This window comes from Ascaphus truei, chromosome 4 (genome assembly GCF_040206685.1).
Source record: "Ascaphus truei isolate aAscTru1 chromosome 4, aAscTru1.hap1, whole genome shotgun sequence".
NCBI lineage: Eukaryota > Metazoa > Chordata > Amphibia > Anura > Ascaphidae > Ascaphus > Ascaphus truei.
This window is the reverse complement of record NC_134486.1, coordinates 263353684-263376632: the sequence shown is the minus strand read 5'-3', so window position 1 is coordinate 263376632 and position 22949 is coordinate 263353684. Positions and strand designations below refer to the sequence as shown.

At 40.6% G+C, this 22949-nt stretch overlaps 1 protein-coding gene across 10 annotated transcripts; it reads left to right on the top strand.

Moving 5' to 3' along the window:
* The first annotated feature begins 251 nt into the window (after nt 1-251).
* BCLAF1 (BCL2 associated transcription factor 1) lies at nt 252-21711 on the top strand. Of its 10 annotated transcripts, none has more exons than XM_075597414.1 (13): nt 252-495; nt 5782-5848; nt 6325-6452; nt 7111-8004; nt 8958-9605; nt 9701-9870; nt 14241-14346; nt 15087-15171; nt 16567-16742; nt 17672-17834; nt 19302-19448; nt 20777-20971; nt 21391-21711. In XM_075597414.1, the coding sequence occupies exons 3-13, from the start codon at nt 6355-6357 to the stop codon at nt 21394-21396; spliced, it is 2688 nt and encodes an 895-aa protein (XP_075453529.1). In that variant the 5' UTR covers nt 252-495; nt 5782-5848; nt 6325-6354; the 3' UTR covers nt 21397-21711. The 10 variants fall into 10 exon arrangements, 9 of the variants coding, with proteins under 9 accessions (XP_075453529.1, XP_075453523.1, XP_075453524.1 ...); XM_075597408.1 differs by having other exon boundaries at nt 19299-19448; XM_075597409.1 differs by having other exon boundaries at nt 5782-5862; nt 19299-19448.
* Nucleotides 21712-22949: the final 1238 nt, after the last annotated feature.

Below are 22949 nucleotides of genomic sequence, written 5' to 3'. Positions count from 1 at the left end.
TTGAGTTTTCTACACACTTCACCACATCTATAGGCACAGATGTATTAAGAGTGTTTTATTTTCGGTGAAAATGATTTCATTTTTTTCATTCCATTTTAAATTATTCAGTAACAATTTAAATCTAATAAATGATAATCATTTAATAATTTCTTGTAAGTATATAAAAGTCTCCCCCCCGTGTACGCTGAAGTGACATCCCACGTCCTCACGTCACATCTCTCTCCACACACAGCCGCACCGTGAGAGTGTCACTGTGTCACCATATGACGTCCCGAGCCCTACATCCTGATGCACCATGCCAAGGGGCGGACATTGCGTGACATCATCTCCCCCCTCCTCTCTCTGTGTCGTCGCCTTCTTCTTCCGGCGCCGTCTTCTCTTCCTTCCCCAGGATCACTTTAGTAGGAAGAAGAGAAAATGGCGGCGGTTGCGGTGGAGCTCGACCTGGTGTGAAGGCCCCGGCGTACTCCTCAGCACGTCAGTCCTGCCACTCAGGTGCATGTCTCCCGCGCGCTGTATCTGGCCCGGTGTGTGGGAAGTGGGGCGGAGCGGGCGCGCGCGGTGGCGTTAGCGGCCGTTATCACAGAGGGTAGGCGCTTATATCATTCACACTGTCACCCACCTACCTCCCCAGCCACCTACCACTGAGACACACACACCTACCTCCCCAGCCACCTACCACTGAGACACACACACCTACCTCCCCAGCCACCTACCACTGAGACACACACACACACCTACCTCCCCAGCCACCTACCACTGAGACACACACCTACCTCCCCAGCCACCTACCACTGAGACACACACACACCTACCTCCCCAGCCACCTACCACTGGGACACCCACCCACCTACCTCCCCAGCCACCTACCACTGAGACACACACACCTACCTCCCCAGCCACCTACCACTGAGACACACACACCTACCTCCCCAGCCACCTACCACTGAGACACACACCTACCTCCCCAGCCACCTACCACTGAGACACACACACCTACCTCCCCAGCCACCTACCACTGGGACACCCACCCACCTACCTCCCCAGCCACCTACCACTGAGACACACACACCTACCTCCCCAGCCACCTACCACTGAAACACACACACCTACCTCCCCAGCCACCTACCACTGAGACACACACACACACCTACCTCCCCAGCCACCTACCACTGAGACACACACACACCTACCTCCCCAGCCACCTACCACTGAGACACACACACATACCTACCTCACCAGCCACCTACCACTGAGACACACACACCTACCTCCCAGCCACCTACCACTGAGACACACACACACCTACCTCACCAGCCACCTACCACTGAGACACACACACACCTACCTCACCAGCCACCTACCACTGAGACACACACACACCTACCTCACCAGCCACCTACCACGGACACCCACCCACCTACCTACCCAGCCACCTACCACTGGGACAGCCACCCAACCACCTACCACTGGGACACCCATCCAACCACCTACCACTGGGACACCCATCCAACCATCTACCACTGGGACACCCGCCCAACCACCTACCACTGGGACACCCACCCAGCCACCTACCACCTACCACTGGGACACCCACCCAGCCACCTACCACTGGGGGACATGTATACACACACACGCCAGCTTTACTTATTCAGCAGCTATTTTACCTGCGTATATATTGTGTACCTATTAAAACGGGCTCTGCCTATCCCTGCCTATGTGAGCACTGCCTGCTCCCCCATTGGTTGAAACTCAGAGCCTGCAGCAGCCTGCAGGTACACACACATTACCAGTGTATAAGAGGAATGAAGGAACCCCTTCACTTTCATGTACATTAGTAAGTGTACAAATACAGGTGTCGGTAAAATGATGTTTGCATATATTAAATTACATGCAAATATAATATATGTACAGTATATATTAGTTAGGTTATGGTGGGTGAAAAGGTAACTAAAAAACCCCCACCGTATAGCGTATACAAATTACTTGTGAGCACATTCACATGTCTCTGGCCGCGCTTATACTGATGGCGACCGATGACGTCGCCATTGCGAAAGTTGCATTTCAAATTTTGTCGATGGCTACAAGGCCAGCGACGTCATAAAGGGGAGGGCAGAGGCACGGAAAAGCCGCAAGGGGAGACCGTTGCTGAAAAAAATCAAATATCAGTGACTACCAGATTTTTGGTAGCACCGTCGCGTGCACTTTAAGCGCCGAAGACGGCGACAATGCATTTGTTCGCCAGCACTATAAGCGCCGCCTTAGACAGGTCTGCAAACCTGCTTTTTGCCATTATCACCTAGCATACAGTGCTTCCACTGCAGCAAAGGATTCTGGGAAATGACATGCAAATGAGCACACAGTGCCACCTTTTGTCTTAAATCCATTATTACAGGTTGCAGACCTGTCTTAAGGCTGTGGCCCCGCAGGCGCGGACCGCGCTCATGCTTGAGCGGTGACGTCACCAGCTCTCCAGTAGGGTGAGAAAGTGGTGTTTGAAGCCATAGGAAGGCTAGTAAGTGACAGCATGGAGAGGGAAGGGGGTGCTGTGAGAGGGGAAGGTGTGGATAAGAATATTAGCAGAGAGGCAGGCAGGATAATTACAAACAATTGTGATAGTGTGATAGTGTGTGAGAAACCCCATATCCGCATTAAGTCCTCTTGTTTTGGTGTCAGTCTTATCATTCTGAGTTCAAATGTTGTGTGTGTATCTGTACCGTGTTTGCCGAGCTTAATAATCAAAAATGAATGAATAATCAAAAATGAATGCTTTTATTTGTGCGAGCTTTCGAGATACACTGATCTCCTCTTCTTCACTGCCGGAACAGTAGGTTACAATAGTCGAGAGACGGGAGAGAATAAGAGCCTACATTAGAGTTTAAGGTGTAGAGGGACAGAGGAAAGGGCAATTTTTTGCAATGTACAAGTATACCCCGCTTTAAGGACACTCACTTTAAGTACACTCGCGAGTAAGGACATATCGCCCAATAGGCAAACGGCAGCTCGCGCATGCGCCTGTCAGCACGTCTTGAACAGCAATACCGGCTCCCTACCTGTACCGAAGCTGTGTGCAAGCGGGGAGTCTATAAAGCCTGTTACAAATGCGTTATTTACATCAGTAAACGTATATGACGATTGCAGTACAGAACATGCATCGATAAGTGGAAAAAAGGCAGTGCTTCACTTTAGTGTACATTTTCGCTTTAAATACATGCTCCGGTCCCATTGCGTACGTTAATGTGGAGTATGCCTCTATGGAGGTAAAAACTACCGTGTTTTGCTATATTGTGAATGTGAGGGAGAAGTGAAATGTGACGCCTAGCAGCATGCTTGTGATACTGGGGGTATGATAGTTCTGCCAGTGGCAAAGGAGAAGGGGCAGTAGGGCCAGGCTTGGGAGGGAGTATGAGCAGCTCCATCTTTGACATGTTAAGTTTGAGTCAGCGGTGGGCCATCCAAGATGATATAGCAGAGACAATCAGAGAATTTGGTCTGTACAGCAGATCAGGTATGGGTTTCAAAAGTACATTTGTGTGTCCGCTTAAAGGTGATATTTGAACCTAAGAGAAGTGATAAGGTCACGTAGAGAGAGTGTGTAAAGAGAAAGAAGAGACCCCTGGGGTATACCCATAGAGACATCAACAGAGGATGTTTTTTTGAAAACGAGACACTGAAAGTACGATGGGAGAGGTAAGAGGAGATACAGGATAGAGTTCTCTTACGGATACCAAGTGTATGAAGAAGGAGAAGAGTGGTTCACAGAATCAAAGGCTGTGAAAAAGATTGAAGAATATAAGTGGAGTGTAATCACTTTGGTAGCATGGAGGTAATTGGTTATTTTGGTGAGGGCTGTTACAGTGGAGTGAGTAGTGCAAAAGCCAGATTGTAGAGGATCTAGGAGGTGAGAAAAGGGGAATGCAAGGTATTGAAGGAGTTTAAAGGCGGGAGACCTGTGTTTTTTTTTTTTTTTTTTTTTAATATATCTATATCTATATCTTTATTGGCTCTCTGATTAGGAATAGGTGGGATAAGGGTAAAGAAAACAACATTTGATTGACAAACACTTCCCCATTCAGAGGCCCCCTAAGAAAATATTTCATTTCTATAGGGACAAATGCAGCAAAATATTTTCTTTTAGGAAGGTTAGATTTTCTTTAAAGGAAGCCAGTTACATTGCTAAATCCTTTACAAAGGCTTTTGTTAGCTGGCTACGTGGGATTGCACCATAGTCCCACAGTAGGCAAAGGGAATGCCAGTGATATGTTTATTATATTAAAACTAGACGATGTATGCTTGTAACATAAATAACTACCATATCTGTGTGGAAATAATATTCCAGCTATGGTTTAACAATATAATCGATGCAATAGTAATATCGCAATAATACAAAATAAATTGATATTTTTTTTATGTGTTGGGACTCATTAATGTTTAAAGATGTCTGTTCTCTGCCAATGTAAAAGGTATCCCAGGCCCATGGCACCTGCAGTACCTCCATCCCTGATATTCAGTGATGGGCAGAAGTAAGGACATTATTATATATTTTACAATAGTATATATCTAGAACACCTTTAACGAGTAATTAACTGGAAACTAAATACTAAATCATCATTTTTTTTTTTTCCATTCATTAAAGTTTATCCCCTCCCCCACTATTGAGCAGATATTTTTTGCTATACAAGCATACCCCGCTTTAACGTACGCAATGGGTCCAGAGCATGTATGTAAAGAGAAAATGTACTTAAAGTGAAGCACTACCTTTTCCCACTTATCGATGCTTCGGTACAGGTAGGGAGCCGGTATTGCTGTTCAGGGCGTGCTGATAAGCGCATGCGCGAGCTGCCGTTTGCCTATTGGATGAGGGGAATCAACGCGTCACTACTACGGCGGTCTGTCGGGCAGAATAAGTGTCCGTACTTGCGAAGCGAGCCTACGGACACAGGGGAATGGTGCTATTGAAAATATGTCCTTACTCGCGAGTGTCCTTAAACCGGGGTATCCCTGTATTATCATGATACACATTTTAATATTGTAACCATTTCTGTTATGGCCAAACCCTAATTCCACCTGGGGAAATTATAATAAAAAGTGGGTTTTTGTGGGAAGTGTACATCTATTTCATTGACGTTCCCAGAACTGAAACTTGCACGTTGTTGGTATTTCTTGGGGAAAAAACTCTGCAGCATGGTAATATTAAAAGTATAAACCGAGTGATTTGTTTTCGAGTTGTCTGGGGTGGGTGGGAGAAGGGGTAGCTTTCATTAGCTTATTTATATTTATTGAATTATTTATTATCTTTTGACTGTAAAAAAAAAAAAAATTATTACATGACACTTCACTAAGTTGTCTTAAATATTTAATGTTATAATGCTGCATAGACAATTAGCATAGGTGGGATTGTATTTTGTGCACTGATGAGGTTAAAGTTTGTTGAGCCAGATTGCATTTTCCACAATAAATGCAAATGAAACCGGAGATAATAGCACAGCATGAGTAAACGTTTGCTGATTTGATGTTCAGGAACAGTCGTTTACAATCAAGCCCCCCCTTTAATATGTATTCTGGTCCCCAGTAAATCCAAATTTTAAAAGAATATGGATTCCACATTTAGTGGAATATATTCATTTGGGTTATTGATGCAGATAAACTGCCTCCTTTCTCCTTGGTATTCTCTCTCTGTCACTCAATGTGATTCTTCTGCTCTTTACTACTAAATTCTATTTAAAACTCCCATCTAAGAAAAGTGAGAATTTTAAAATATACATTTCTTTTACTTTACAGAAGCACTAATTTCAAGAGGGGAAAAAAAAAAGTAGAAAAGCGTATACCTATTTGCTGGAGATCACAGGTAAAAATAAATTGGTGTGTATTCTGTACATAATTCTATTTAGTTTGAATGCATTTTACATTTTTATTTGTTTACAAATACTTAAGCTAGTATAAGCACATTTCATGATTTCGACTATAGTTACGCTGGCTAAATACTATTAAGAAACTCTTAAAGGTGCAGAGATATCTTTCTATGGTGCTCAACAAAACAAAGCACTTCTTTCATGCAAAGAACACACTCGTGCAGGGTATTATAGGATTTATAAGCTTATACAGGCCATTGTGCTCATTTGCATGTCATTACCCAGAATCCCTAGCTGCAGTGGACGTATTGTATGCTAAGAGATAAAGGTAAAAAGCAGTGTTAGACCTGTCTGAGACATGTGAATGTGCTCACAAGTGATATTTCTATAAGCCATTATAATAACAAATGAAAAGATAACATTCTAAATTGTAACTTTTTTTTTTATTTCAACCATATTGTTATTTTCTAAGTACGGTTAGTAGAACTATTACCCTGTGAAAATGGTTCGATCAAACTCAAGATCACATTCTTCGAGGTCAAAGTCCCGGTCGCCGTCATCCTCTAGATCAAGGTCACATTCGAGAAAAAAACGCTACAGGTAAATAAACATACAATACTTTCATTTGTTTTAGTTGTTTTATCCGACATGTTTACACATACAAGCGTTGGATGGTGTTGATATAGTCTGACTTCAAAAAGACTTAAAGGTGGTATGGGAAAGAACTATAGAATTCTATTAACTTATTATTTTATTAGTGTTATTTATTACAGCTAGACTGAAGCATATTGAGACGGATTAATAAAATCAGCTGTTTCTGCTTGTGCTGGGGCAGCACAGTCTGTCTCTTCCTTAGCCATCTAAAAAAAATGGTATCCAGAAATCATAAGATGAAGTAGCTGTGGAATAGATATTTATTGTGATATTCCATAGAAAAAGCAGAATCCAGAACAATTTGCCTTTTGCTGTGTAGTGTCACAAATGAAAATGACTTAAACGTTCAGGTTATATTAATATTTTTATTTCAGATCTATGCATAAATACTCTCACTTACTCACCTGGCTCTAAAATTCAGCAGTCTAGATTAAAGTGTAATACAGTCTCTTCTGTAAATCATCAGTGAACAGTTATTTATTTGAAAGGAATATTTTTATTTCCTCCACAACATATCCACCTGAAGAACCAATAACATTTTAAATAAAAGCTTCCTCTTTTAATATGTCCTATTCCTTCCCCTAATTCTAATCTGTAATTTAAGTTCCAGGTCACGATCTAGAACATACTCCCGATCTCGCAGTAGAGATCGTGTTTATAATAGGGATTACAACAGAGATTACAGAAACAATAGAGGAATGAGACGCCCCTATGGCTTCAGAGGAAGACCAAGAGGCTACTATCAAGGAGGAGGAGGAGGCCGATATCATCGTGGGGGTTTCAGGCCAATGTGGAACCGAAGATACTCTCGAAGTCCAAGGCGTGGTCGCTCGCGCTCCAGGAGTCCCAAGAGGAGATCTGTCTCATCTCAAAGGTCTAGGAGTCGGTCCCATCGGTCCTATAAATCTTCTCATTCCCCAAGGTCCTCTTCATCCCGTTCCTCATCCCGGTACAGCAAGTCACCAGTGACAAAAAAACGTAGTTCCCAAGAGAAGCAGACACAGAAGAATGAGGGGGCTGATAAATCAGAAAGCCCCCTAAATAGCAAGTCATGTGACGAGCAGAAGGATGCATTTGACCCCTCTGAGCCCCTAGATGAACTCGGCAAAGAGTTAGAGGTGCATGGTGACAGTTGGGCAGGTCTTTCTGCATATGATAACAGCCCAAGGTCACCTTGTAGCCCATCGCCTGTGGCCTCACCGCCCAGCCAGAGTTCATCCCACTCTGATTGTCCTATTCTGAGTGTGGTCCACTCTGCCAAAGACACCCTGTCTCAAAATTCACATTCCGTCGTGCACAGTCCTGAAAGATCTGGTTCTGGCTCTGGTGGGAATGGTTCTACACGCTACAGTCCTTCGCAGAACAGCCCACTTCATATCCCTTCGCAGAGGAGCCCAACAAAGACTGTACTGACCCAGAACCCTTCTCGGGAGGATGGGCGTTCTCGCCACCAATTATACACGGACACTGTAGAACAGGGTTCAAAGTTTCTTAAAAGGTGAGTGAAGCATTCTTGGTCAATGGTTACCCTTTATCTTGTTAACAGTAACAAGCTTGCATGATGGGAAAGAGCAGGGCTTTGTTTTATTGCAATGAGGTGCTTTCTACCTGTTCTGTATATATGATGAATCCTTGAGTTTATAATAGGTGTCAACTTGCACTGTTTGTTGGCTTTTAGATGTTTCTGCCTAGGGTGTTTATTTTCGATGATTACCGGGGAGTTTCTGGAGCTGAACCCTGTTAATTTCAGCTCAGTTGACCCCCTGCTTTAATGAAGGTAGGTACCAGCCCTAACTGGGCACGCAATATGGCGGCTCAAATCTGCTGTGACATCTGTCGCAGCTTCCTAATGGTATGCACAACCTTTAAAAATGAAGGCGATGCTGGCATCATCTACGGAGCTAAGTATCTCCGGAAGCAGGGGCTCCCCAGTTAATGCGGTTCAGCTCCGGAGACCCTCTGCTCCCCACCTATGGGTAATTGAATGAATTTTTTTATTTAAAGTAACGCTCCTTGTAATATACTAACGTATTATATGAAAATAGAAGTTATTGAAGTGCTTTTAATTTGGAGTATACAGTATGTCTAAACAATGTTTTGCTTTCTTTTTAGACTTGTCCGTGTTTAACATGTTCTGCTGAATAACACGTATATGTATTTTTTGCAATGTGGGCTCAGTGCATCATTTCACACAATGTTGGTAATAGAGCCAGTACTGTCGGCATTTAAATAAATAAATAAATAAAAATATTTAGTATATCCTATTATTTTCAATGTTCAGCAGCCTGTTGATTTTTTTAAATTTTTTTACCACTAGTCATCTGTTCCATAACACCTGACTTTGAAGAAATTGTTGATTTGCAGGATCACAGAATATTCCCTTTTCTGCGTTAATTTCTTTTTGAGGGAAATGCAGATTGGTGTAACCTTTCTGCTCTTCTGCCATTCCAGGTATACAGATGAAGAACATAGATTATTTCCTATTGATAGGGGTAATGCCAGAGATAAAGAATCCCAGAAGGAAAGAGGTTCAGAGAAAATCAAGAAGGAAGGGGGAAGAGTCTGGGATGGTCATGACACTCTAGATTATTTTGTTGAGAAAGAGGCAGTGAAGTCTCAGTTTCAGACTATTTCTGAAAGTGAAGACCTAGAGGAGGCAGAGGACTACAGGCAGTTTAGAAAGTCTGTCCTTGCAGATCAGGGCAAAGGTCTCTCTACTGCATCTAACTGGAATGCTGAGGACGAGGGGGCAAAATACAAGGCTAAAGTTTTGCTAAAAACAGCTAGAGACGGAGAGAAAATTAGTGACGGGAAGGGACATAAAGGGGGGAAAAAAGCATCAAAAGACAGACACAAGGATGACGACAAAGGTACAGAGAGATCTATGGTGACGAAAGATACCCAGTCTCCTGACCAGGTGAAGTCTGACAAGAAGAAAGATATCTTCAGTTACAGCATTTCTTTACGCCAGAGTACCGACGTGAGAGAGAAGACGGTGTTCAGGGAGGAAAGTCCACTTAGGATCAAAATGATAGCCACTGAGTCGCACCATCCTGAAGTCAAACTCAAAATGATCACCGTGCCCCTTGATGATAACAGGTAAACGCTGTTTTTTTTTCTTTTCTTTTTTTTTTCTTGGCATTCATGTCATTTTACTAAATGATATTCTCTTCCTTTTTGTCATGTGCATGAAGGCCCACCTCTCTTACTAATGACAGACTGCTAGCCAACACACTTGTTCATTCAGTCAAGAAAGGGCAAGAGTTCCGCTCCATCTTTGATCACATCAAGGTGTCCTTCGCCAGCAAAACATCCCCAGAGTCATTTGCCCACCATGTTGTGTCTATAGTACACCATGTGAAAGGTAAGCTGTTCTGTGTAATTGCCAATGTTGAATTTATAGATTGAATAGGATGTCTATACTTCCTAGTGTGTTAGTATGTTAAATATTTGTTTGCTTTACAGATAGGAGTCTCCTCAGAGCTGTTTTTTTGTGACCTTTTTTCCCCCCCTATTTCTGAAGTTATGAGGAAAATAACACCATACACAACAATACAGATTCACACTGCAGTTGCTTTGTCCAATGCATTGTCTAAAGCTAAACACCATTTGAAATAAAATGGTATCTTCATTTATGTTGTCAACATTGTTACATTGGTGTAAAATTGTTTTGTTTGACTTAATTGACATCACAGGGCACAGACTGAAATAGGAGTAAAAATACAACATTCATTTTTTTTATTATGAGTTAGCTTTCCAAATGCCACTTAATAATAATAATAACATTTAATGTGGCACTCCTGTCAATATGTAGTAAAGGTGTTGTTGCCTTGTGATAAGTGATTAAACCTATTAATTGTCAGGGATTGGCTGTATCTCTGGTTGGCATCAGAGACAAAAGTGCTGCTTTCTATATAACTATCTAGTACCTAAGAGGAGGGGGCTGTTGATTCAGTTGCTTTAAATGCACTGACCATGCATCTTTAGTTTTCTGGTTTGAGAAAGCACAAACTGGTGTGGGGGGAAATTAATTTTAATTTTCATGACCAAACAGGTTTTTTTATTCTTCATCATAATCACACTTAAACGTGGTGTAAAAGGCATTTATATGCACGCAGGTGCTGCATTCTAGCACCAAAGCCATTGGTTGAGTCAAATGTTAAAGACTCAAATCAGACGTAGCGGCCGATGGGTCAGTTTTGCATCAAAATTCGCTGTTGACTTCAAAGGAAGAGTTTGTCTGAAAATAGCCCAATTGGCCACTTTGGCGGATATAGAATAAGCCCCGATGGGATGATGGTGACCAATTAAATCTAAAAGTTGTGTGTTCCACCTATGTTTTCCAGTAGTATTATAATAAATAAGGAAAATAACCTACGTTTTTGTGTCTGTATAACAAATGTGTTCTTTTGCAATAGGTACTAAGTAAACATTTATTTGCTTTTTGTTGGTAAGCAGCAAATTATAATATCATATTGTGGTTTTTATTCAGTGTCTGGACTGAGTTGTAGTCATTCAATCTTTTAGACCGAATAAGCAACATTTTATAATAAAACATACTTGCGTAACTACTGTTTTTTTTTTAAATATATAGTTTTCTTAATGGAAACAGTATAATTTGTTGGTGTCGGTAATATGAACTATGATAAAGTGATAAAGGCGCACAAAGTCAACCAATTATCTCTTTTTTTTTTTTTTTTTTTTAAATTATGGCTGTTTTTTTTTTTTTTTGTTTAATTGTAAATTCTAAAATAAATTGTTGGCTCTTAATCAAAAAAAGTAAGTCATCTAAACCATTAATTCTGTGCTTTCTAAACATTGGTTAGAAAAATGAGAGGTGACATTTAGAAGCTTGGTAGAACCGCTATTTTGATGATCTGACAATTGAGAGGAGCCTGGTTTACGCTGTTCTATCTGGCCTTTGGGGAGTTCTTAAACTTTTCCCCCTCACAATGTATGTGGGAGATTTTCTCTAAACGGGAATGAAAGATAGCATGCTCTTTAGCCAGAATTTCATATTTCGATCATAACTTGTGATCTTACTATTCTCGAAATGGTAATGACCATTAGCGCTTGGTAATGTGCACAACTCCATGTAAGGGAAAGAGTCTAATGCTTTAATCGGTCGTACAATTGTAGAAAGTATCTCGGAATAATTATTTTTGTGCTCTTGGAGGCCGAGGTTAATCCACCACACAATTCTTTAAACATCTCTGCAGACGGTCCCACCTAGGACTAAAGTGAGCAGCATGTTTAATAGGTCAATTATGTGATTAGTCTTCTATAAATAATAAAAAAGACGATCATGCTTCTAAATGTAGTTTCATGGTTTACATTCTTTATTTACATGGAAGTTGGGGATCCCAAGATTTGTTTGTTTTTCTTTTGTACTTTGTTTGAGACGTGACTATGATACATTCATAAGATGGACTAGATAAGGAGTGGCCGACTCCAGTCCCCAAGGGCCACCACCAGGTTGGGTTTGAAGGATATCCTGGCTCCAGCACAGGTGGCTCAGTCGTTATTGAACCACCTGTGCTGACGCAGGGATTTCCTTAGAACCTGACCCATTGGTGGCCCATAAGGACTGGAATTGCCCATATAGTCTCTGTGTATTTCCTATGGTCTAGTGCAAATAAACTCATTTTGAACAGGACCCAAGTGACCTTTTTCGTTTTGTGTGATTGGATCTTTTTAAGTAGCCAGTTACATTGATACGGTCACTTCTTTCCCGGTTCTTTTTTTAACAGTAAAATAAGTGTGCAATGGTGAATAGATTTAGATAAAAGGTCCCCATTTATAGCAAAAAGAAATGCAGGTAAAAATCATAAGTATCCCTAGTGTTTCGGGTACTATGAAAACAACAACTGTTTAAACATAATGTAAAATACTTATACGCCACTGTTTTTAAAGACACCATGAGCTATGTTTAACCCATTAAACATATCACTGGCATTAGTTTATTTTGGTCCTAGATATGACTACCAGCTATAAAGCATAACCTGGAGTTTCTGATGTGGAATTTATGCCCGACAGGCATACTGTACATGCAGAATAAGAAAACATTAGGTGGGTAGCTTACATCGCCTTACTAAAGCAAATCATCATAAATGAAAACTAGAGTCATTGTTCCACAATATGCCCAGGGCAGTGCTGGGTAAAACATTACACTACTTCAAATGTAGCAGCAAATAAGAACAAACAGGATTGTTACGGTGTTTGCTTCCTCTTATTATAACGACCAGTTTGAATTTTTAAGTATCTCCGTGCACCCTGAACCTGTTTGTAACCAATCGTTTAGTTTTATTTGCTACAGAATTAAACTGTTCTGTATTCATTCTTTCCTTCGTATGGTGTTTTGTTTGTCAGTATCTTGCAAGCAAGTGTACACAGCTCTGTTGACCATGAGCTGGAAATACCCAGTGTTGATTTCTTTTTCATTATGACTAGGTCCTGGAAAATGTTTTGAAATGGCAAAACCCATGTTACACAATAATATATACTGTTGCTGATGCAAAAACATGCAAAGTCTTCCTGACACAAATGGCCTAAATCTGAATTGCTAGCTCCAAAAATTCCTGAGTATGATGGAATTATGCTTGAAGCCCTACCCTTGTAGTGGCTCTTTCAAGGTGTATTGATTGGTTGTGAGACTTGTGCTGGATGCTGGGCGGTAAGTGGACACAGTTGTATGTTGACCTGTTAAAGAGGATAACTTGCTTCACATATTGCATTTCACAGCCCCATGATTTGTTACGTCTCCTTACATTAAAACACATGTTGTTGTGTTGGAAGTAAAGAATATGTTTGAAATATAGGTACTCTTTGCAGTCTCCTGCATTGGCATAGCCGTAGACGCACATACCGATAGGGAAACAAAATAGGTGCCGCTTAGGTTATCGAAAATGTTAGTCATCTATTTTCTTTTGGGTTAAATGTTACGCAATTGCAACAATCTGATAATGATAACCGAATTTGACAACTACCACTGTGATTTGTGACTTGCAACAAAAAGTAATTGTTAACTTTGTATGGATTCCTGGGATTAAAGAACAGTTTCACCGTATGTGACCTCCTCCTTTTAAACATGTTTTTGAGCTAGTTTTAGGTCTTTTTGCCAGTGGGGGGAGGACTTCCTTCACAGTAATGACTTGGTATCTACATTTTATATCTTTATATGGTCAGAAAATTCTGAAAACACTACTTTTTTGTATTTATTATTTTAGACGTGTGATGGGCAACTCTAAAGGCTTTCAGCCATTTAAGTGTTTCTTCTGGATTGGATAGGTCTACTTACAAAACTCATAACTTTTATAAATTCTGAAAAGGCATTTTGGCGAAAATTAAGTCTTCTGTACTTTGAGCTATGAGAGTGCCACACATAGTCCTGTGCTTAACTTTGGTTGCCCACCACTGCTTATGATAGATTTGAGTTTATACAACACAATATTACCTGTAATTCCTGGCTCACTTCCACCCATGGTATTTTATTCTTTTCAGGAAGTCTAGGATCCTGGGATTCTGTCAGAGAATTTGGGAGGTTGGGGGAATATTTGCGTTAATTGTTATGCATAATTTATTTCGTGTTTTTCTTTCTTCTTTTCTGTCTCATCAGGATTTTAATAATTGTAATGACTTTTTTTACATCCTGCATACTCACTGTCAGGAAATGTGGATTTGTGTCTAAGGGGAGTTGAACTAACGGGGGCAGTGTTTCTCCTCTGCACCCAACAGAACTTTACTTCAAGTCTGCCGGAAAGACCCTCAATGAGAGATTTACAGGGTACCAGAAAGTCACTGCAGCCCCTTCCGCCCGCCCAAAGAGCCCTGAGATACATAGGTATGTCATGATCGCCCCAGGCAGAATTGGGCAAAATAAGGCATGTATATAGACTAAGTCCGCGATTCTAGTGTCCGCGTGCGAGACCGCGGGACGTTGCGCACGCGAAACATGCACTGCAGGCTGGAGGCGTGGCGTGAGCGGTTTGCCCTCATTGGCTGAACCGCTCACCTGACACGGCCGCCGTGCTACAAGAACAATTCCAAGTGTATTTTTCAAAATCGTGCTCTTGGCCGGCGCACAGCATTGCACGTGCGCCACCACAAAATACATGTCTGTTAAACGTGCCATACAAAAGGTAAAACAAGCCAAACAAGCCCAGCTACCCACGTAGGGCGCGTGTAAAATGGGGACGTGCCTCACAGGCTGCACTCTAAATTAAGACTAACGGTGAAACAATTCCATTTGGAAAAGCTAAGCATCAAATATATAAAATATAGGAAGAAGTGATAAAAAAAAAAAGTGTATAAAATGAAGTCCAGAATAAAAGTTTAAAAGGAAAATCCTACAGGTTGCACTGTTTCTTCTTTGTTTTGTTAAACATGCTCCTTGTTAAGACATTGATATATTTATATGTAGATAGATATCCGCACACGCTCTGTTGTGGAATTGGAAAGGCTTTAGCCAGTTGGAATTCTTTAATGCGGTGATATAAACTTGTGTTTTGCCACAAACTGTACTGTATTAGTTTTCAGCCTCTATTCTTATAGCCTTGTGTTCGTCTTTTTATCTTGATGCAGGAGGCTAGACATCTTTCCTAATGTCCCTATGAAGCCCACACGTTTGCAGGATGAAGACCAAGTTATAAAGGAAGAGCCTCCAAAGGTATGGAGTTTCACATGACAAAATATCAGTTGTACCAGTGGTACATACAATTGTACTTGTTTTAATTGACCTAACTGTCCATAAATCATCGCCTTCAACCATGCTTTCCATCTTAAATTATGTTACATTTCTAAGTGTAGACAACTTTGCGTGGGTAACTAATTTTTTGAGTGAGTGTCACGGTAACTTATGACAAGATATGATGAACACCAAATATCTGGGTTGAACTGAACGAGGCTTAGATATAATAAAATATATTTATTCCTTAAAAAGGTGAACACAGCAATATAGTACAATTAACAGGCAAGAAGGTAACACTTACTTAGGGTTGGGGAATGGAGAAGTATCAGCTAGCAATTCTCCAGCAATCCGGTGACATTCAAGGTGAAATCAGAAGAACTACAACTGTAGGGTTGACACAGTTTATATACCTTTGTAACCCTATTCTCAACATTGAATACAGACTATTGGTGAACAATTATCTGTATCCAATCCCTAACGTGGAGACACAGTTTAACCCATGCCCCCCAGCTAGTTAGCCCATGCGTACTGGGACTCTGAGGGTCTTATTTCTGTAGCCCCATAATTAAATCAGGGGCGACGACCAGTCTACCAGATGAAGTATCTGGTAGGATCTTCATTGTTTGTAGGTGTAGATATAACACTTACAAACCAGTCTAGTTTGATGCTTCTCCGCCCTCAGGTAAACAGTTTGAGTGGCAGTCTTTTGATCAGTACTTGGTTCCTAGACTTTGGGTCGCCCCCCTGACCATTTGCATTCCTTTGTGTGAAGGAATCTGCGCGGGTTTTTATCCCCGCCTTGGAATACAATATTAAAGTTAAAACACAGACATATTAAAATATCCGGTTCCGTTACGTCCAGCGGGTCCAAACTTTCCAGATCGTAATGCCGGAACTGGGACATCATATGATCCAAGTTTCAGCCTGCTGCGACCTTCAGAACCGGAGATGCACAAATACCACTTAAACCGTTTCATACTTTAACACAAAATTCTCGTGTGTGTGTGTGTGTGGTGCAGACACTGATATTATAATAAAACATGGGAACAGGGGAACATACATTTTCCTGACATGACAAGGTGTAAGCCACATTCCTGGACCGCAGTCCAGTTAACCCCTTGCCTCCCTGGTGAGGTCAGGGGGGTGGCCATATGGGGTGCAACCCCTCTAATACCGGGCCAACCCCCCTCTCCCTCTACAGTGAGCGAAAGCGAGATCTTGCAAGCTACTAGTTTATGCCCTGAATCTGAGTTTATTATTATTTTAATATCTTAATGGTTAAAATATATATTGAGAATTTGCACATTTGTACTGTCAGGAATGGTTTGACTATGACTATCCTTCCTTCCACCGTATAATCTCTTTTCCAAATAGGCAGAAAAGAAGCTACGGAGTAGCTCTGCTGATGTGCGATGTGATGTTGATCGCCGCAGAAAGGAGCACCGTAAAGAGCGGGGCGACTCCAAGTGCTCCCGGGAATCCAGTGGATCTCGCAAGCGGGATAAAGTGCAAAAGGATCTAAAGGAGTTCAAATTTGTAAAGGATGACAAGTAAGCATTTTGAAAGACGCACATTGTGCTTGCTTTGCTTGCGAGATATTGCCATCTGAAACGTGTATAATGTAAACAATCACAATTGTTTGTCTTGCAGCAAAACTGTATAATCTGTCTTTTACACGGCTTATGGTGGATGAGGACAAAAACTTTGGAATAGCAAGCTAACTGAAAAAAATGACAAATTATTGTGTCCTATTGTCCAGGCAACATCAGGAGGTTGGACTTCAGTGCATTTCTAAAAGCGTTTGTGTAAGAACTTTGGTTCGTTATGCTTGATTCCGCACTTTTTCAACTCAACACCGCAGTACAAACAAAATGACTCATTGCTGTAGACCTAACTTTGGTTTAATTTCGTTCACAGAATTAAGTAGTGACAACGTTTAATGTTAATTTGCTCCAAAATAATGTTTTTGAAGCCAATACAAACTTTAATAGATAAGAATCTTTGTATTTTGTTTCCAAAAGGGTATTTACTTGGGTTTCTAGCAAAGTTTGCTAGGTTATTTGTAGATGTAAACGGTAAACTAAAATTGTTTCCTAATAATGATGTATTGAATGTTTCTGACTTTCCTGAAAGAAAAATAAATATGTTTTATACTATATATTACAGTTTTGTTTTACTACTACGTGCTATACAATGGGTTTCACAGGCCTCACCGGTCTCCGTTCTCGTGTCTGTCTGTAGATAGCAGACGAGCAATTAATTTGAAAAGCATACCAGTAATGCTATACATTGTTATTTTGAGAAACGTAACCTAGCTAAATGTAAAAAGCACAATATGTTTTGTTTCAAACAAAAGACCATATCTTTAAATTCAGGGACATAATGAAGCGCTTTTAAAAGTTTGTTCTTTGTTTCTGGTTTAAGAGTTATTTTGTATGTGTCCTTTTTTTTTTTTTTTTTTTAATTGTTTTTATTGCAGTAAGCGTAGAAAGGAGCATCAGGAACCTTCTCCATCCCCTTCGACTGGCAGTTCTCGTGAAGAAAAAGACAATAAGAAGGACAAAGAGGAAGAATTCAAAGGCCCTTTAGAGCCCAAAGAATATTCAGGCTTTGCAGGAGTCAGCCGACCCAGGGGAACATTTGTAAGTTATCAGCGAGGATCTGTTGATTTATTTCAGTACTAAAGGTGCAGGGCTGTGTAGATTTTGGAGTTGCAATCACATGAAATGGCCCAGCTTTGTTGTAATGCACCACCTACCAAATGTATAGTGTTTTGTAATTTAGAATCTGTGTTCAATAGTTTTCCACATATGACCAAGAAAGCTTTATGGTGACCAGAACCATGGCAAGTATCATCATATCTATATCTCTCTCAATGTCTTGTAGAGTGCATACACTGTGTGTGTATGTGTATATTAGTATCTGTATATTTGCCTTTCAAAATTATCACCCAGCGCTTCCACTGCAGCAAGGGATTCTGGGAAATGACATGCAAATGAGCACACAGTGCCACCTTTTTGCTTCAAAACCATATAACATGGTCCCCTGTAAGCGACATTGTGAAGAATGTGAAAGTTTTGGAAAGTTAAGGCATATAGTTTGACGTTCTTTCTAATAGAGAGCTACAGGGCTAAACATTTTGTTTCTTATGGTAAGCAAGGACTGCTTTATACAGGGTTGTCGCCTGACTCTGTCACCCACACAGGCTCGGACAGTCCTTTTGTTATGGTTTTGGTGTTTATCACCTGAACTAAATTTGGCTTCCTTTTGGAGGTTTTTAAAAATGGGGGCTGTTTGGACGTGTTGATGTGATGTAAAGGCAGGTAACAACCCTATCTTTTCTCATTTTTCTATTTAGACCTCATAGTTAGCATGATCCTGTTTTTAGGTTTGGGAGCAGTGCCAAAGGGACTCACTGCCACTACAGTGTCAGAAAATGTGTATTCATGTACACCTTCTTGAAATTGATTTTGTATAAAATTGGTGCTTACTGGTTAACAGTGCCCAACCCATCAGTAGTAATGGATAATAATACAGAGCGTTCCAGCGTGTCTGCAAGAGTATAAGTGCATAACCAGCATTTTGGTCTCATGTATTACGTTTTTCCTGATCACAGAAATGTTAGTTATGCACCTTCAATGACTTACTGTTTTCGATACTGAGGAGTGCCATGTCATTTTTGCTGCTGCCAATAAACCAATGTGATTTAGTCTTAACTGAAGGATTCTATTTTATGCGACATATACTCGCAAAAATACTTTGGGTATTCTTTGAACAAGACTTAAAAAGTACTCTCCCTGTCACTGGGGCATCTGTGGAATCTCTAGCAAATCTGATTAAAAATACTGTGGTTTTAACATCAGATTGTACAAAAATTACCATCAAACACGCCAGGATTGCTATGATTTTAAGAAAAGCAAATGCAATAGACAATCTACTCCATAAAATTGAAAATAGTGTTGAAAAGACATACAATAATAATTTGTCTCTTGGCTTCACACTGCTACTTGTTCTTTTGTCAGCAGTATTTAGCATAGATAACACACCACATAATTGTCTTTGCTATGTTCAAAGTGAACGCTTCACCAACTTAGACAATTGTTTAGCAGTTTCGAATTAGAGGCAGAGGTCGCGCGCAAGGGGTGTTTGCTGGAACAAGTACTGGTCCTGTGAATACAAGCACAGCTTTTCAAACGCGGCCTAAAGAAGAGGAGTGGGATCCAGAATATACTCCTAAAAGCAAGAAGTACTTTCTGGTGGGTGTTGAAGAGTTTTTCTCTTTGCATGTCGAGATTTATTTTCCACTTTATACATTTTTATTTTTTATTTTGGGGCAATCACTCATTTGAACTGGGATCCTGTAGCTCACTTGGAGCAAAATAAATTCCACATTTCATAGTACTGGACAATAAAATGTAACATTTTACAGCCATTATTTTTTTTCTTGTATTTCAATGTTATGCTGCGTAAATGTAGAAATAGTATATTTGGTTTATAAGAAAAAAAAATTTCAGCTGTTGGGGGTACATGATGAATGCACCGCTTAGGTCCATATGCACTCAAGGGTGCGAAGCTTTAGCACATCTTAAATGGCATTCATTTGATGGGAGTTATGGCGTGCTAAAGTGTAACACCCTTTAATGTATATAGGTCTTATTGGGAGATTCGCCAAGCTCTGAGTGTTATTGCCTTTAAAGTCAGTGGCAGGTAACACTGGATGGTGCTGTGATACCACTTTTCCGAGCTTGATAAATCCTGGCCTAAGTTTTTGTTTTACCACTGGACTAGAACAGGGGTGCGAGATTTTCGGGGAGGTGGGGGGGGGGGGGGGGGGCATGCGGCGGTGGTTACAGAGGTACAGCGCTCTCCCCCTTGGCATTTAATTTAAATGCCGGAGGACCGTGCGAGGGGGGCGCAGGAGAACAGATTGCGCACCCCTGGTCTAGAGTATGGTACAAGTCCGTTTTGCAAAATAAAGTTGGTTACAAAGCAAATTTAGTCAACTATGATGTAACTACCAACATTTTGTCAAAAATCTACTTCACTTCGCTACTGATGACAATACTTGTATGACATAGCAGCCCAATGTTGCACAGAAGTGTCAATTCTGACATTCATTGCGAGCCTATTGAGAGAAACAGCCGTCCTTGCATAAGAAACAATGTTGACTATTTAAAGGCTCTTATCTCCCCTTTTTCTGATTAAAACACAAATAAAGGGACTGATGCTCTACATTTTTAACACCCAGTATTGTAGCAAAACATCATGAAGTGCGATTTTTGGTACAACGCACTTTCTTCAATAAAAAGGACATACAAAGATTTTTACATCAGCTGAAGGAAAGCCACTATTGATATTTTGCACCTGTGAACTTGTGTGAAGGTTTATGAAAGACAGTTTAGTTATATTAAGAACAGCTGTGGTCTTCATTGCAACAATATATCTATTATTTTCTTGTATTAATCCTGGCTTCTCATTTGACTTGATGACCAAATGTTTCTTTTTCTTTTTGGAATGAAAAGATACGTTGTCTGGTTTCATTCTGTAGTGACTGTAGTCATCTGGGTTTTATTTGATGTTCCAGCACGATGACAGGGATGATGGAGTGGATTATTGGGAAAAAAGAGGAAGAGGCCGTGGCAACTTCCAGCGTGGCAGAGGGCGGTTTCCCTTTAAAAAATCAGGAAGCAGTCCAAAATGGACACATGACAAATACCAAGGTGATGGTCTGGTGGAGGATGAAGAGGAAGCGATGGAAGACCGACGCAAGGAAGAAAAGGTAAATAAATACTCTCCTGAGCTACGGAGCTACTATTATAGGGAGCAATCCATGCTCAAACGTTTCTTTTGTAAGCCTTTCATTTATTTTTAAAATTAAGTTTGGAGCAGTAGGATAACCTTAAAAGAATCTGTTTTACTTGATCCCATGGGTCCTTTAAGTGTCCTTATTGTAGTAGATCATGTAAGCACAGCATGTATCCTCACTTGCTTCTACCAATCACTATGGCAAGGTTCATTTGTAAGTTTTAAGGAACATTGGAAACTTCATTTCAGTCTTACTGTGCGCTGCTTTAAATAAATTGTTGCATCCCTTGTCCATGCAGCATTCATTTCACCTATCTTAGTGCTTTTTATTATAATTATTATTATTAGCATTGCTTAAATAAGTAGTTCAACTTTTTGTATTTGTTTTTACAGGAGTGATGTATCAGAATTGGGGAGGATCAGAGCTAAAACAGGAAACATTTTATGTGATCTATTTTCCCACTAAATGAATGTAAGCATTTTACTTCAATGTTACTGTCGGTTAACAATAGTTTAGTTGGACTGTAACCTTATTTTAAAGAACTTCAAACCTTTGCATAGACTTATGCTGACAACTATCCTGAAACAAGCATAGACAATGCTTAACTGAAGCACTATTGGAAAAATGTTAATTTGTAAGGAGATGCTTTTTAAGTGTTTATGCTGAATGCAATGTACTTCTGCTAAGATGTGTGGTAAAGACTGTGAAAGTTACCTTTGTTTTTGTCAATGATTTCTGTTCGAAAAGTAAACATTTTGCTCTGCACAGCTGGAAAGAATTTCTGTTCATATCAAGTATTTACCAATAATATTTCCTGAAAGGACGTTGCTGCTGCTGCTGCTCAGAGTTTTCTATGTCTAGGTCCAAGAGCATTTATTTAGTATTTCATGTTAACCGATCACACAAATGTCGTGGAATAGCTTGAAGTCCGATGGAAAGGTGAAAGAAGAGGTGGACTTATTTGAAGATCGTAAAGAATTTATCTTTATTTTTTTTAAATATAAATCCAGGATTACTTACTGCAATATGGAAGCAATGGTTCTACATTAACCCTTTGAGTGCCCTCAGGGCCGCGACCCATCTGACACTTGCGATCATGTGACCTCCTCTGTCACTGATGACGGAAGGAGAGGAGCCCCCCTCCTTCAGTCTTCATCGCTTCAGACCACGTCCTGGTCTCCATAGCAGTGCAGGACGTGATCTCTCCAAAGAGAGCAGTTTTTTTTTTGGTGGCTGTAGCTACTACCCCGGGCATAGTAGCTATGCCCTAGGGCACTCAAAGCGTTAATAGTGGGGGTCGAGAGAGATCAGCAAGCATGGGGAAAACCAGCTTAAAGCAATCCATCCTGCATTTGGGCTTTAAAAAAAAAATAATAATAATTTGTTTCACCGTCGGACAAAATAGGATAAAATGGTTGCTGGGTGACTGTCTGGCAGCCAATAGAAAGCTGCTGTGTCAGATGATGTTGCGGTTTGTATTGGGAATCCCTCGGTCAGATTTGTATTATTTTTATTTTCGTGGTGCCACACACAATGACAAACCGCTTGGGAACCAGGGATCCCCAGTGGCCAAGGAATCGCTGATTGCCTCTGGAGGGCCCTTGTCCAGGTTACTTAAAAAAAAAAAGTTGAGCTTTCCACTTTAAACACTAAATTACCAATAGTTGCTTTAACAGGCAGTATTTAAAAGAATTATAATAGCAAGCCAAGCTGGGATTCTTTCATAATATTTTAGGGCGCTGTTCCTCTTGGGACCATTATTAGAAATGGGATCCCAATGTCATGCAGTCAGAGAGTAACCTCTAATAATAAACTAACTTTTAAACTTCGTATAAAAAAAGTTAGCAGCGGCCTAAAGTGCTTGTTGGACAGTAGATAGAATAGTTCATATAGAGCGGGTTTCACTCAACAAAATACGCATCGGTTATCAGTGACGTCATCAGCACGACCC

What these genes read in the sequence shown, in the direction of transcription:
- BCLAF1 (XM_075597413.1), top strand. Translation starts at nt 6,355, where the DNA reads ATGGTTCGATCAAACTCAAGATCACATTCTTCGAGGTCAAAGTCCCGG. An exon ending in GGTTCAAAGTTTCTTAAAAG is followed by an intron (nt 8,005 to 8,957) that starts GTGAGTGAAGCA and finishes CTGCCATTCCAG; the next exon opens with GTATACAGATGAAGAACATA. An exon ending in GCCGACCCAGGGGAACATTT is followed by an intron (nt 17,835 to 19,298) that starts GTAAGTTATCAG and finishes ACAATTGTTTAG; the next exon opens with CAGTTTCGAATTAGAGGCAG.